Below are 14,928 nucleotides of genomic sequence, written 5' to 3'. Positions count from 1 at the left end.
ATCGATAATAGATATGTAGAGTGATAAGACGGCAGATGGCGGTGGAGGGAGGACGGTGACCCCGGGACAAAGAGATCCGAAGATTGGGGTGGAGGACCAGGTAGAGGTAGAGGTAGAGGTAGAGGTAGAGAAGATAATAGTAGAGTTAAGTTGAGGACAGCACAGATACAGAAAAAAAGAACAAGGTGATGAACTGATTGATTGATTGATGTCAGGCAATCTCGAACCAATCCCGATTCAATCCAGTCCAATGGGGCTGGGGCTTAAACTTGGGGGAGGACTTAGGACTCGCGATCAGATTGTTTGGTATTAGTTATGGTGGATTGGAGACTGGCTGCCGGGTCTCGGGAACTGCGTTGCATTGCATACATCCATATGTACTAGCAGCATATGGAGCCAGCGGACTTTGTTTTCTCTTCTGCCCCTCAGAGGGGACAACTATTTACTGCACAGTGAGAGCCAAGGAGTGACGTGCAAAGCAAACCTAGCAAATGGTGGACAAGACAAGACAAGGCACATGATGCGATTTCACGGGGAGACGGCCCCAGTATGGAACGACACCTCCGGCAAGTGCCTACTGTAAGACTTGAAGTCCGGTCCTTGGTGGGTTGGGGTTAAAACAACCGACCTGGCTGGCCTGGCTCTAGACATTCATCTCGTTTCTAGCCTCTCTCCTAGTCTCAACCAAGATGCCGTATCCGAAAGCCTGGGAAATCCATCGAGAACCACATGTCGAGATCATGCCTTGGCACATAGCATTTGATGACACATGAATAACTCTTGGTCGGCTTTTGTCCTTGCCATAACCCTCGACATCATGCTGATGCCGTAAAAACATACAAAAAGACCCTTCTCAACGTGTCGTCACAGTGGAGGTGGCCCTTAAATTAAGACGTTCTAGTACCCCCCAATTTTCTCACCGCGGCTCTGTCAATTCTGCTCGGTCGCCCCTGAGATGCCTCGGATTACATTAACTCTTCTCCCATTGGTCAACTGATACGGAGAAATTCCATTGACTCGCTTGGCGCCACTCGGCTTATTGCGCAGGGGGTCGCCTAGACCGACTACGATCATGTTGACACTAGCCTGAGATCGGACCCTCTTCTTTTCTTCCATCTTTTCTTCTCATCTATCTTATCAGTCGAGTGTGCTATCATACTAGCATCTTATCTTATCTTATCTCTCACGCGCTTCAACCGCGAAGCTAGTCGAGATCATCCATCACGAACCTAGCTCTCCTCTAAGCTAAAGTGGGCGCATTTGACTTGACGCCGTTTGGAGGTCAATTCATGCTTCACCCAACGTCATACCGTCCGATATCACAACCACAATTCAGTGTTCTCAACCTCAGCAGACGTTTCTAATTGTCCCAATCGCTGCGCCTCATCATGGCATCAGAATATGGAAGCTCCCCTAAGCGAGAGCCCACCCCAACTCTACCATTATCCTCCATTCCTCAAAAGCGCGCTCTCGAAGAAGGTCGTCATAGTCCTGTTGTTCCCTCGCCATTGAACCCCGAGGTCAAGCATTCCGACTCCCTGGGCCCCGAAGATGCATCTCAAGCGGCGCGATCCAAGTCGGCGCGTACGAAGAAGGATACATTGAAGAAACGCGAATCCAAAGCCGTCGAGAGCGCTCGTGCAACTCCAGATCCAAAAGTGAAACCGACGAAGCAGCAGAAGAAGCAGGTCGATTCGAGTCCGTTTCGCTATAAGCTTGCGCCTCCTAAATTATCCGACTTCGACCCTCCTCGCGGCCCTGTCATGACCACACATCATGAGATTACAGCACCCGATGGTCAGACCGTAGAATTCTTTGAGACGTCGGATCAGTAAGTTGGGGTCATCAATAACAGAGTTCTTTCTCGGCTAACACGGTAAGCGTCTCCAACAAGAAAAGCTTTCGATATACGCACTGCATCGCCGACCCCCTCTTTCCCTCTATGATCTACTATCGAGGCACCGAGCCAGAGCCATATGGTCCTCACATGAGCTTTGAGGACTCAGCAGGACATGTCTACTTTGATAAGACAGCCCGGCAAGTCACAACCGATAAAGGATTTCGCATGACGCGAGCGAATGTTGCTGTTCGGGAAGGCAGATGGTATTGGGAATGCAAAATCACACAAGGAGTCCGACCACCCAAGGATGGCGAATCCAAGCCAGAAGGCGGACAACACGTACGCATGGGCTGGGCGAGACGAGAGGCGTCTCTTGATGCACCAGTTGGCTTTGATGCTTATAGTTATGGCCTCCGCGATGTGGCAGGCGAAAAAGTGCACATGTCGCGGCCTAAAGAATTCTTTCCTGCTGGGGAAGGTATTCGAGAAGGTGACGTGATCGGTCTCGAGATCCAACTACCTTCGGAGAATTTGCACCGCAAGATCATGTCTGGACACTATAATCCAGTGGTTGACCAAACAGACGAGGAGCCTTCACCTACAGCTCAAGGCCACAACATCGTCCGCGATCGCCTTCCCATCCGATTCAAGGCCCACACATATTTCGAAAGAATCGAATACCACCCCGTCAAGGAATTAGAGGATCTGATGAACCCAACAGGATTAGGCAGTGGTGTCTCAGAAGACCCTGGTCCAAACCATCCATCTCCCAGTCTTCGCACCCTTCCTAATTCTTGCATTCGTGTATACAAGAATGGTGTTCTCATGGGTACCCCTTTCGAGAACCTATTGGGTTTTCTTCCACCAGCTTCTCGTCCCCAGACACAGGTTGGCGCTCGTGAAGGGCTTGACGACGGTATGCTTGGATATTACCCTGCGGTAAGTGTCTTCCGTGGAGGCGCTGTGGAGGTCAATTTCGGTCCCGACTTCTGGTACCCTCCTCCAGCCGAGCCTTCTGCGGATAGTGCCCCCGGTTCAGTCCGCTCTAGTAACCCCCGCTTGAACGAGATGCATGCTGTAAGCGAGCGGTACCGCGATCAGATTGCAGAGGATATTGTCTACGACATTATTGACGAAGTCGACTTCTGGTCCCAAGATGGCGGTGGTGCGACAGATCGTCAAGGTGTAAGCGACAAAAGTGAGGCCGTGGCCATGGCTCCAGGACGAGAGGAGATTAAAGAGGTTGTACAAGACGATTGATATTCTTGAAAGGCCGGGATAGCGTCGTACCCAGATAGACCGAAAGGTAAGATGGAGAGCTTTGAAGACGGAAATATTTTATAACATGATACCCACCAACTGTGAAAATGCAGAAATCAATTTTTATTCCTAATTCCCATTATCCAATTCCAGCTTGTCCATCAATAGTGTGAAAACCAGGTATCCATAATGCCCCGAGGCCCCATCTTCTTTCATCAGTTGTCGTAACCCATATCGTAACCATCGCATTACCATATCTAAACATGCCAGCTGCCAGATGTCATAAATCATTTCTCAACGACGAACCGGCTCCATGGGCGAGACTGGTTCGGAAATATACGGATGGGGCGATCTTTCAGACATAGGAGACACAGGGTCACCAAGTCCAAGTGCCGCCCTGTCAGCGTTACGTCTTGCCGTCGCTTCCTCTGGTCCCGGAAGAAGAGGGTCATCTGGGAGTTCCTCGATACGACTACTACCGTCGAGAGGAGTCTCGGCAGCAGACTTCTCACGTTCAAGTCGCACTTCGCGTCCTCTCTTATGACAGTACCACAGCACGAACATCAGCACTGCGTGGGGTTAGCGTCAGTCGATGAATGAATTGGATGGAACGCAGGACTTACAGAATAAAGCGACACTCCAAATAACGTTGGTGCCGATAAAGGCAGGCCATCGCACCTTCAGGGCGTTTACGATCGCCTTGAGCATACCGACGACAGCTCCAGGCTTCGTCACCAGATCCGTCAGATTCGATGGCTTGAGGAGATCGATAGCGGCGTCCTTAAGGCCCTTATCCGTATTAGCCTCAAGACCTTGACTTTTCGCCGCGGCTGCCAGTAATTCGGGTGCCAGGGACGAAGTAAGCTTATCGGGAAGCTGTGTGACGAGCTTCTTCAAGGAGGCAGGCAGTTTTTCGAAGCCACGGTTAATGGCACCGTCCCGATCCTCCACAAGGCTCGCAAGGTCTCCATAAGCTGTCGGCACACCATTGGCAAGGTCCTTGAAGACCTGCGTAAAGCGAGACAGCAGCTCGGAGGACTCATTAGATAGGGAGACGATTTTGTTGTTCTTGGCTTGAAGGTTCAAGCGATCAAGAACATTGCCGAGATCCTCCTCCTCACGCTCAGCTTCCTGTTTGGCGACATTATCCACTGGCTTGAGGCCATCCTGCGCCTTTTTTTGTCTTGCGAACAAAGCAGTAAGACGGTTTGGCTGCTTCTCACCCTTCTCTTTCGTTTTCTTGTCCTTCTTCTTATCCTTCTTGTCGTGTATCTTTTCAGGAGGTCTCATGGCCTCTATCTCATTATCTGACGCAGAAGATAGATCAATCTGGGGAGTGTTGACTCGCGGAGGCAGTGGCGGAGCCGGACTATCGTCCTCTAGGATGCTTCGAAGCCAAGCTTCGTCACTGCGGTCAAGAACCGGGCTCAAGGGAGGAGTGGTAGAACTCTGGCTGCGGTGAGTGCTTCGCCTTGTAGGCTGTTGGCGGCTTGCGCTCTTGTCAAAGTCGGGTACCCGCCCATGGCTTGGATCGACAGAAGATCCAGCTTCGGTCTTTTTCGCAGCCTCCTCGGCGGCCGCAGCTTTCTCGGCTCTGTTCTTCTTAATCTTTTTGTATGTCAAGTATTCCAGCATATTGATGATTGTTGTTAGGTTGAGAAGCTAGGCGCAGATCTGAGAGTTAGGGATAAAGCTATTTAACTGGGTATGGCACTGGAGGCTGAAATAAGAGGCCGCCCAGTTTTTGAAAGAGAGGCGATGGCGGATTGTGTTGGCGCGCGCATGTAATTCGCCTTTGTCTGGGTTGTCTTGTCTTGGGTGACGAACGATATGCACAGCCACATCACATGTGATGTCATCCCAGCTGCCGAGCCTAGATTCAAGGCTGGCTACTAACAAAGTAAAATGCTTCAGAGCGACAGCATAGGTAGGTAGTAAGTAAGAAATAAATACTGATTAGTTGACTAGACATTAGCCGAAATCCTTGATTCTCTCACTTCCTACCTAAGGAGCTACCTATCAAAAGTACATATTTGAATCATTCTCTAGTAAACCTGACCAGTGGTTCACCCCACGCTCAAATTGCATTGCTAGTCAATGATCGACACTCAACTGCCGTCGGAGATACGAATCCGAAAATTATTGGACGAGGCGTTTTGGGAAACAATGTGAGTAAATCAAAGCTTATTGTAATTCAATCTTCACTTGGATTTTACTGCGCGTATTGGTCCCAAGGGCAGGGGGGGTATCATAATATTAAGCCGTGATGGGCTTCTAGAAAATACACATCATGTCTGTCTCAATCTCAATCGGCGTCGTAACGATTCTCTTCCTCGTCTTCTGCCTCGTCTGCACCTCCCTCGTCTCGAATAACCTCGTCAGCAAGTGTGCTTCGTCGCCAACCTCCGCCATTCTTGCGTCGTCCCCGTTGGAAGGCGTCGGTTGATGTTACTGCCCTTTCACCTGTGTACTTGTTGCCTGTCCACTCGGTAGCGCATCGTGGGCATTTCCTGTCTCTTCTAGTTCGCCAGAAAGCCTCTTCGCAGATCTCGTGCAGTCGAAAGTTGCAGTCTATCTCGGAGCATCTCAAGCCCATCGTGACTGTATCCTTACACGCTTCGCAAAATCTGATGCGCTGCCAGTCCCGCGGGCCAAGGTCGGGGTCGTTGTACGTTTCCACCAGCCAGGGTCGTAATTCGAGCAGCGCTCTTGGTGACAGTGTATAAAACCCTTCTTGACTCTTCTCAAACCAACCTCCCTCGACCAGACTCGCGAGCACAGTTTCAACTTCACTATGCTTTAGACCTTTGTCTGCAGCTGTCTGTGTCTGTGTCTGTGTATCCATATCAATCTGACTTTCCCGTCGGTTCGGTCGGGCCAGTTTAATAGCCTGCATCTCCGTAATGGCCATGACTTCCATACGTGGTGTGTTGAATTTTTCGAACATGGCGTCTAGTACTCTCTTGATGAATGCAAGCTCTTCGGGGTTGTAGGAAGTGGCAAGCTGTGTTTGTGGATCGGAAGTGGTGTTGACCAGAGCCCATATTCGTCTCTTTGTTACTTGATGAGAAGTGGTGCGGATTTCGTAGTCGAATAGCGACGCTGCTTCGGAAGCTTTGTCTATAGCCTCATGAAAATGTTCCTCGGTGATTTGGTCCCTCCGTATTTCGTCGTCATCCTCGGCTTGATTGCGACCAGCGTTGAAAATTGCAGCAAGGATAGGTCGAGCTTCTTCGAAAGTAATTGATCCTCGAGCCATAATGGCTTGAAGGAAGGCCCTATCGCCATGGGTGAAATGCGGATTACTCATTATGAGTGTAAGCTGGTCCTACTTGAGCCCGAGAGCGCCTTGGAGTCGGGTTGGTCCAGGAATAGATACAGTCGTGGTTATATGTTGGCATTGGATGAATGGAGGTAGAGAAGAAGGTGGGAGAGTGGGCTAAAAGACGCGTTGAGCGCGTTCTGTATCCACCTGAATGTTAATTGATTACAGGGATGCTGCTGCAGTGGCAGTTTCCTGTATCCGTCCGTACCTTGATATCCATTATACGCCCAGCTCCGGTCGTGTTATTTTATTTTCTTACTTAGACTCTGGTTTCTCAAATAAATCGTTATTGTTGTACTATGGCTCCATCTAGATTGTCTTATGTCTCCTCCATCTCTTTCTCTTTGTGCAATTAACGAAGCCTATTTCTATTGTTTGCATTGGATGCTATGACAACCAATCCCCCGGTCATGTCCACAGCCCTTTGGTATTGAACATCAGGCTCGGGCATGATGTTAGGAAAAAAATAAGCACTTACTCATTCTATACAGTTGAAAGACGGACAGAATTGACAGAAGATTCTGCTCTACCAGGCCATAATGCCAGAGTGATTCACTTCTTCAACCATCTAGTCTATCTACTACACTGCCTGTCTACAGGGTAGTCTTATGATACTGCTGACTCAGCTCATCTGCCAATGAATCGCACTCCTGAGCACCTTGAGATTCAACAAAGCTACAACACCCCTTCATCGCTCAAAACACATAACGCGTAGCCTGGACCACGTTTGTCCAGAACAATAAAGTTACTTGCGCTAGGATTTCGCCGTAAGCTCAACGCCATACAAAGGAAACAGGGGCCACGGGTCAGAGCCACTAGTTCAACAAACGCCCTGAATGTGTGAGCTTTTCATCAAAGACCACCATCGCGAGTCCATTTTTTTCTTCTCTACAACAGCATCAACATTAGACGACTACCTGTCGCGGACCGGAGACTGGTAAAGTGAACTGAGTTACTTTATGCCAGAGGGCGAATAAGACGAACACCAGTGGTAACCGGCCTCGCAAAAGTCCGTGAGGAAACGTACGTTTGTCAGGTATTGAACAATATCATACTTTTTGGGTAGTTCCCATCACTTGGTCCAAAGATGGCGATGAACATGGCGGAATTGAAAGAATTTGATGTCATTCGTGTGGCCAGAAGCGATGGGTCGGATACTGGACCAGGCTACTGGCCGGTCACCACCGCGAACGCAACGACTGCGACCAAAAAGACAAAAGACATGGCTGCTGCTGCTGAGAAAACACCGAGGACCAAACCTCAGATGGTCCGACTAGCGGAAGATGACCCAAGATTCACCGAGTGGAAAGTCAAACTCGGTATTCTTCTCAAGCAGGAGCTATGTCCAAATCCCGATGGTAAGTAAAGTGAACGAACTCTCATGCAACCACACTCAAGTACTTTTTTCTCTAACTACAATGCAGAAGGAAATCCGTGGCTCGTGAATTTCCCACGGGGGTACTGGCTCTATGAGAAATCCAAGCACCTTTGGGTCTCTGGTTACCCAATCAAGGTGAAGCTTTTCAAGAGCCCGCAGGAATTTGCTGTCCATCTGATTTGGCTACTTTCGACGTCGATGGACTACCGAGACTGTTGCTGTGCGCACTGTAACGCCGCAAACATACTCAAGGGAGGCGTCTCTGCTGATGACGGGTTGATCATCACACATGAACCTCCCAAGGTTGACAAGATGCCACCTAGAGTAACACCCGTGCCCCTACCTCCGATGCCTGGACAGGTACCTCAGAAGTCTGGCAACGCCGTACCTCGTTCTGTATCCGCACAATCTACGCCGGCTGCTACGGCGCAGAATTCTCCAGCTCCCACGCCAATCTCTACCGCCGCAGCTACGGTACAGCAATTTCAGCAACCACCGCAGGCTCGGCCTCAAGAACATGTCATCCAACCGCAACCTCAACCTCAACCTCAACCACACCCACAACAACTGCAACCTCAAACCCAGCCTCACCCTCATCACCAGCAACCACCGCCACCGCCACCGCAAATACAGCAAGCACAAACTCAACCACAAGTACAGCAGCAGATTCAACAACAGCCCCCCCATCTTGCTCAAGCACAACAGCAGCCTATTCAATGGTCATTAAGATCATCATTATTGTTCCGATCTGGCGAGCTTGTATGGTACCAGAATGGCAGTACCTGGCGTCTTGGAGTTATTGCTTCTTCTTCTAATGGCCAGCATGAGGTTATGCCCATTGGCCATGGTGCTATCAAACAAAATAACGTAACAAAGACGGATGGAGACATGCGGCCTTTTTATGCCTTTACCGTCCCACCCGTTGCCTTGGCCGAATTGAAGGAAAAGGCGTTTGACGGTGTTTCGTGGGAGTCTCTTATCCAGAGTACAGTAGACGGGAACGGACGTGAGCTGATTGCACTTGATGCTTCCAAAATGGCAGCCGTTAAGATCGATTATTCGTACTCACTATGGTCCAAGCATATAGAAGACCCAAAAAGCAAGACTGTTACTTACTACGGTTGTTTCTTTGGAGCTGAGCGGGTCGAGCTTGGAGACGCCATGCGGCTTAAAACGCTGCCGGCCGAGCTCAACATTCCGGCCGAGACATGCGTTCTAGGTCTGCTTTTTATCTATACTAGGAAAGAATCCCCCGGCGCCGTCTTCTTCCGCGGTCATGTTTACCAGCTCGTACCTGAAAATCACCCAAACATAGTCCGGGACGAACATCTTCCCGTTGCGTTGCGGAACGAGAGTCAGTGGCGTCGTTCGGTAGGAGCACAGCGCTGGTGCTATGCGCTGGTCAAGGAGAACGTTGTGTTCAAGGAGCAGTCGATTAGAGGTCGATTCTACCCAACTCATCGTCTCATGCCAATCCTCAACCCGGCTGAATTCCAGAGCTCGATTGAGCAGCGCCGAGTTGACGAACAATACGCCCATCTCAATAATCGCATGGATGGAGCGGGGCGATATCTTGGCCGCAAGATCAACCGACTCGATACCCTTGGGGCTTCGGTGGCCCATACAGCCAGGATCAGTTTGGAGTCATTCATCAAGGAAGGGGATCAGCCGGTTGAATAGTGCTATGCACATACCATCCATCCTCGTATCAAGATCACATGTGCCGAGGAAGTAGATCGTAAAGGGTAATTGGCAATTGGGTATATAGAAAAACATTCAATATAGCTATCAATAATGAAGAGCATTGTAATGGTACCGCTGATGATCACGCCTGACTCGTGGGACTATCACCACTATCAAGACAAAGGCTGAGGGACTTCCTACTACCCCTGTCCGTGGTACTTCAAGACTGCATACGCCGCATCCCCTCTCTTGTCCTCCCGGCATCCCGACACTATCAACTTCTCCTCACGATGTCACCACCGCTGTTCGTTTGCTGTGTCTGCACAACACACACCGCTACGGAGAAAGCATCAGATCATGACACAATCCCCGCCTCTACCCCTAACACAAGTACAACTTTCTCCCACTTAAGTATGCTGTAGTAGCACGATAACCGCATAAAACAAGATGGGGATTTAGAAAACATGTCGAGTGGCTTTGCAGACGGGTAGTCGCATGTAGACAGTTATGGTCGTTACTGAGCATACCTAGCATGTTTGCTGTATACATGGATGGGCCTGGGAGGAGAAAGCTTGACTGCTACCTACCTAGCTACCTAGTTCAGTGCACGAAGATAGAAAGACGCAAAGATCCAGACCACTCTTATTGAAGCGACCCAAACAATTCCGTCTCTGTCATATGCAATTGGCGTATTAGGTGAAAGAACCGCTAGCTACAAACTCCAAAGTGAAATGAAGAAGAAATAGTGTCATGTGTGGCGTGAAGGAAAATAGCGAAAGGACTGGGTTTAAATGGGGTTTGAGGACTATTGCATACTGTCAACCTTTACTACACGCAATAAAGAGTATAGAACTTCAAAATCATTCACGTCGTGCATATTGTATAAGAAGGATTGACGTCTTTCTCATTGATATAAGGCGAGTGAATCACTCGTAAACAAGACTTGAGTCTACCAAGAGAGACTAGAAAGAACAACGCTCCTTCGCTGTCGCCAAAATACATTGGCCTTATGACCTATCCGCTGTGGTATCCATCCTCCCAAAGCCATGGTCCGCAGAGGGAATGCGCATGTTTTTAACAAGATACAATAATCCCCTCAACACCTTTATATGTCAACCTGCATCTCCCCCCCCGATCCTGTACATCACCCCCTGTTCGTAAATGCGTGTAAATGACTGATGGTTGAGAATGCAAATTCATGGAGTACGCTTGAAATATTCAGATCGTGATGTCGTATGCGTCGGCTGATATGAATGCCACCTCTATCTCGTGAATAACCAAGAGGGTTCGTGTTGAGTATTGTTGTCCCGTGACCAGGAAGTGATGGACTGTGCAACGTGTGGCCGAAGAGAAGTAAATAAATAGCTGACGAGAAACAATGGTAGGCAATATTTCGGTGTTTATAGGATGGGCGACAAATCTTCCTGTAGTCGTTCCTCGCTCGCTGTTCGGTATGTCGTCGTATGTGCAAATGTGTGTATAAAATGATAGGAAAACCGCCCGCTCTCTCACCCCCTAGCACCCAAGCAAGGCCATGGGCGCCTGATCGCTAGTGCTGATTATGCCACTTTTAAATTCTCAAGTCGTGCCTGTAACTTCTTCAATACCTCTGGGTCCGGCTCAGGTTCGACTTTGCGAGGTTTAACACGAGGCGATTCGTCTGTTTTCTCCGAACCACACTTCGTGCATTGCGTTCCATTTTCGGCGCCGGTTGGGAATATTGTCTTACACTCCTTGCACTCATAGTGTGGTACACTATTGGGACCAAACTCATCTCCAGGATAACCGTATGGGTATTTCTCCTTTTTGGGCCTAATGAATGGTTAGTCAGGAAGCTGATATGTCTATCTGCGGTAAACTTACGGGTCGCGAGGGCAGTCAGTGCAGCGGACGTGTCCGCACTTAGCACACGTCTTGTTACCAGAAATAAAGAGGGTCGAGCATTCATGGCAGGTTCTTCGCACACGCTGACGAGGCTTCTTGTGGACCAGGTCCTGTCCGCCGGTCTTGCTAGGTCGGGTGAGGACAATCTTCTTCTCATCAAAAGCATAAGAGTAGTCGGGGATAATAGGAGCGTTCTCCTTGTTGGCCTTGATGATGGCGGCACGTCGCTCACGGCTGGCAATAATCTCGGCCTCGCTTCGCTTAGGAGGATAACGGGTACACTTGGTGCAACGGGCATGCTGGCAGTTGGGGCACTCCTTGGCGGAAGAGAACGTGGCGTTGCACTTGTGGCAGGTTCGTCGAACGCGCATACGGATCGGCTTGTCGATGCGGAGAACAGTGTCGTCGGGAGATCCAGTCTGAAGTTCGGAAACATTGATATCAAGTCCATAACGCTCACCGAGCTTTTTAGCACGCTCCTCAATCAGTTGGCTCCTCGTCATCTTGGAAACGCCCTCCAGGCCTTCATATTTAGCCTTGGCATCAGACTTCTTGCCCTCAGTGACAGGAGTTTGGCTGCAACTTTGTTAGCAACTTGATACATAAAGCATGAGATACGTATTGTTCAAGTCCAGGAAGTATGAATTTCACTTGACGACCTGTAAACAACACCTCTCATGAATGAATCGTACCTGGTCTTGGGAGTCTCTTCCGCCTTGGCTGGAGCAGCTGGCTGGGAAGTACCGACAGTAGACTGGCGTTTAGATGCGGTCGAAGAGCCCTCCCTCTTGAGGAAGGTCTTGGTACGAGTAAGAAGCTTGCTGAAACCCTTCTCTTTCTTCTCTTCTCTGGGCGAAGAGGGCCCGGCCTGTGCAGGAGAACTCATGTTGATTGATTGATTGATTGATTGATTGAAGTGGAGTCAACGAGTTGGATGATAGTTGATGGTTATAGAATAAGTGAGCTGAAATGGACAATTGATAGGTTTTCTTCTGCTGTTGTCCTAAGCAAGTGGCGAGTATTCAAAAAGATGAATGGTTGTTGTGGTTGCAGTGTGTCAATGCTGGTAATGTTTCTGATACAGTCGGCAGGACCGAAAGTAGTGGCGCTCGAGTGATGTACTGTATCGGATGATAGATGGCGACGGTCTCTGTCAAGGCACGTCAAGCTAACCAAGTACCACACAAAAATAGTCGATAAATATATCGAGCCGAAAGTCAAGTCGAAAGTTTATAGGGGTCTCATGACGCAGTGGATCTGCGACGAGAAACACGAATGGTTGGATCAAGTTTTAATTGATTTAAAAGGAGACGGGACGGGAGCGTAGTAGTAGGAAGAAAGAAGAGGGAGAGAGAGTAGGTTGGTCGAAGGATGGATGATGGGCGAGGGCGGGCGAACTATACTTAGTCTGGCGATTGTTAACTGGGACAGGATGGGATGGATGGCGCTACAGTACACTACAGTGCACATTGAGCCGGCCTGGTGGTAGTAGTGGGCCCTCGCCAACCCAACCTAGTGGCCCGGCGCTACAATGCTGCAGAAAGATGGATAGCGAATAGAAGGCGCATCCAGCACAACAAGGGCCCGAAAGCGCCCAATTACCCGTACGAGTTTGTTACATGGAACATAACATGGAACCCCCGTACGGGAAACGGGTGTCTGGGGAGGGGAACCTCCACCAGGTAGTACCTAATATGGTACTCAGGTACTCAGGTACGAAGCGACAAGCGACCCGACGACGATGAACGACCGACAACGACAGCGGTAACGGAAAACGATAGCAGCTCCAAGCCCAAGCCGGACCAGGGAAGGGGTGAGAGTTTGTGAGTCGCGGGATATTCCATTCCACCTACAGCACCTAAATAAGGTATGTACATCCTCGTACGTCCCGCGCTCTTCGTCAACAGAATGGAACATCTCAGACCTACCTACTCAAAGGGGACCCGACACTGCGGGAGGGAGGGGGCTTCTGGGCTCTACTCATTGGGCAAATGGCATAACCAGAAGAAGTCGGCCGCTGATATCGGGAGCCCTAGGTTTTAGTTCAAGGACGGACTACAGAGACTTGACCCCTTCAGGAGGCAGTCCAAGACACGACATGCCATGCTATGCCACGCATCTGAACGGGAAGGGAAAGGCGTCATGTAGGTCCTTTTGCGTTTGGCTTTGCCCTTTGGTTTTGCCTTTGCTTTTCCTCTGTTGCCGTCAGAGGCAGAGGATCCCGCGTCTTGGACTGGCTTCTGGCTGGCTGGCTAGCTGTCTTGGGGGGTGTATGATGGTGTGCGGCCATTATGCTCACAGGGGACCTAACCTGAATCACACCCCTGCCTACATTGCAGCGAAGCACAGTGTCGGTCCAAACGAGGGTTCAACCTCCGTGGTATTTCCCTATTCCAGTTGCTCGGTACCATGTTTTGACCAGTGATAGATTGCCCTGTAGCTGGGTAGGCATGCACTGCTCCAGTGCGGCCAGGGAGATCAACAACCAACTGACTGGTGGCAATACAATGCGATGCAATGAGAACGACTCAAGACTGCCATGCTGCGGCACTGTGGCTGCGGTAGCATTTAGCGGTCACCAGCTGCCGCATTAAGAACTTGGACTTGTTGGCCCGGTGGTCAATCTGCCAGTGAAGAAGAGTACATACGGTAAAACGGTGTTGTAGCTTCTTGCATTGCGTTGGTTGCGTTACGTTGCGTGACGTTGCGTGGCACATAGGTACATGATGGCGATGATACCATAGTAAGTAGGTATACCGCTCCATTGATGGGCAAAGTCGGTATGGTATGGATTATCATCAGGCAATTGCTGCAACATTTCAAGTTACAAAACATAAATTCCCTGCCAGTGGTAGAATTGGGATACTAGCTCGATTCATCCGCGTTGTTCCCACGCGCCTGTTGCTGTTAATAGTAAATTTCTGCTTTACGTCCGTCAAGGAAGTGTACTGTAGGGGATTGTGGCGGCAGCGTGACGGCGCCTAGCTGGATATTTACTTTGATCAGACATGAGTTTATTTTGAACGGCACTTGTCTGTGGCTGGATGCTGTGCTTGCAGCTGCGTAAACGCAAACCATGATCTGGGCCTTAAGTTTAAGCCTCATGCTGATGGAGTGTGTCACAACATTCCTTCCAATTCTCAAGGAAGGCCACATAAAAACCGCCGTTTTCCCTATCAACCGACGGTGCTGCATCCGAGAACCTGGTAACTAGTAGGTACTGGATTGAACAGTGCTGGATACCAATTTCAGAGACAAAGGTCTCGCACTGGCTCGTGTAAGTGGTCAATCTCGGAATAGACCTGGGCTTTCTTTGTTGCGCGTACGTAGTACGTACAACGATACAAAGCTTTGAGAGCCCTGGAAACAAAAATACAACCTACTCAACTCATGAACACAAGACTAAGTAGTCACTAAAGAGTCAGTGAGCTCTTGGATTGGCTACTGACCCCTGTCCGGAGCGGTCCCGAACAGCAGGAACCCAGGTCATAGTTGCCAAAAGGACCGTCTCCGACATTCTGCCGTCCCTTGAACTTGGTAAGTGGGACAGTTGGATCC

General features: G+C 49.7%; 5 protein-coding genes across 5 annotated transcripts; 2 read left to right on the top strand and 3 right to left on the bottom strand.

Moving 5' to 3' along the window:
• Positions 1-1,388: 1,388 nt before the first annotated feature.
• Positions 1,389-3,100, top strand: FIESC28_06737 (uncharacterized protein; the record flags this gene model as incomplete). The annotated part of the gene is made up of 2 exons (XM_031160880.1): positions 1,389-1,831; positions 1,882-3,100. 2 exons carry the CDS (start codon positions 1,389-1,391, stop codon positions 3,098-3,100), a joined length of 1,662 nt encoding a protein of 553 aa, XP_031015051.1.
• Positions 3,101-3,394: 294 nt separating this feature from the next.
• Positions 3,395-4,735, bottom strand: FIESC28_06736 (uncharacterized protein; the record flags this gene model as incomplete). Its single annotated transcript, XM_031160879.1, has 2 exons — positions 3,395-3,669; positions 3,724-4,735. The coding sequence occupies 2 exons, from the start codon at positions 4,733-4,735 to the stop codon at positions 3,395-3,397; spliced, it is 1,287 nt and encodes a 428-aa protein (XP_031015050.1).
• Positions 4,736-5,405: 670 nt separating this feature from the next.
• FIESC28_06735 (uncharacterized protein) lies at positions 5,406-6,410 on the bottom strand (the record flags this gene model as incomplete). The annotated part of the gene is made up of 1 exon (XM_031160878.1): positions 5,406-6,410. The coding sequence occupies one exon, from the start codon at positions 6,408-6,410 to the stop codon at positions 5,406-5,408; it is 1,005 nt and encodes a 334-aa protein (XP_031015049.1).
• A 1,102-nt stretch (positions 6,411-7,512) lies between these two features.
• Positions 7,513-9,483, top strand: FIESC28_06734 (uncharacterized protein; the record flags this gene model as incomplete). Its single annotated transcript, XM_031160877.1, has 2 exons — positions 7,513-7,783; positions 7,850-9,483. The coding sequence occupies 2 exons, from the start codon at positions 7,513-7,515 to the stop codon at positions 9,481-9,483; spliced, it is 1,905 nt and encodes a 634-aa protein (XP_031015048.1).
• A 1,403-nt stretch (positions 9,484-10,886) lies between these two features.
• FIESC28_06733 (uncharacterized protein) lies at positions 10,887-12,256 on the bottom strand (the record flags this gene model as incomplete). Its single annotated transcript, XM_031160876.1, has 5 exons — positions 10,887-10,930; positions 10,999-11,035; positions 11,094-11,298; positions 11,350-11,946; positions 12,063-12,256. 5 exons carry the CDS (start codon positions 12,254-12,256, stop codon positions 10,887-10,889), a joined length of 1,077 nt encoding a protein of 358 aa, XP_031015047.1.
• Positions 12,257-14,928: the final 2,672 nt, after the last annotated feature.

The sequence above is a fragment of the Fusarium coffeatum genome, assembly GCF_003316985.1.
Source record: "Fusarium coffeatum strain FIESC_28 chromosome Unknown BRIP53273_contig_143, whole genome shotgun sequence".
Lineage (NCBI taxonomy): Eukaryota > Fungi > Ascomycota > Sordariomycetes > Hypocreales > Nectriaceae > Fusarium > Fusarium coffeatum.
The sequence above is the reverse complement of the archived record's forward strand: the minus strand, read 5'-3'. Positions and strand labels throughout refer to the sequence as shown.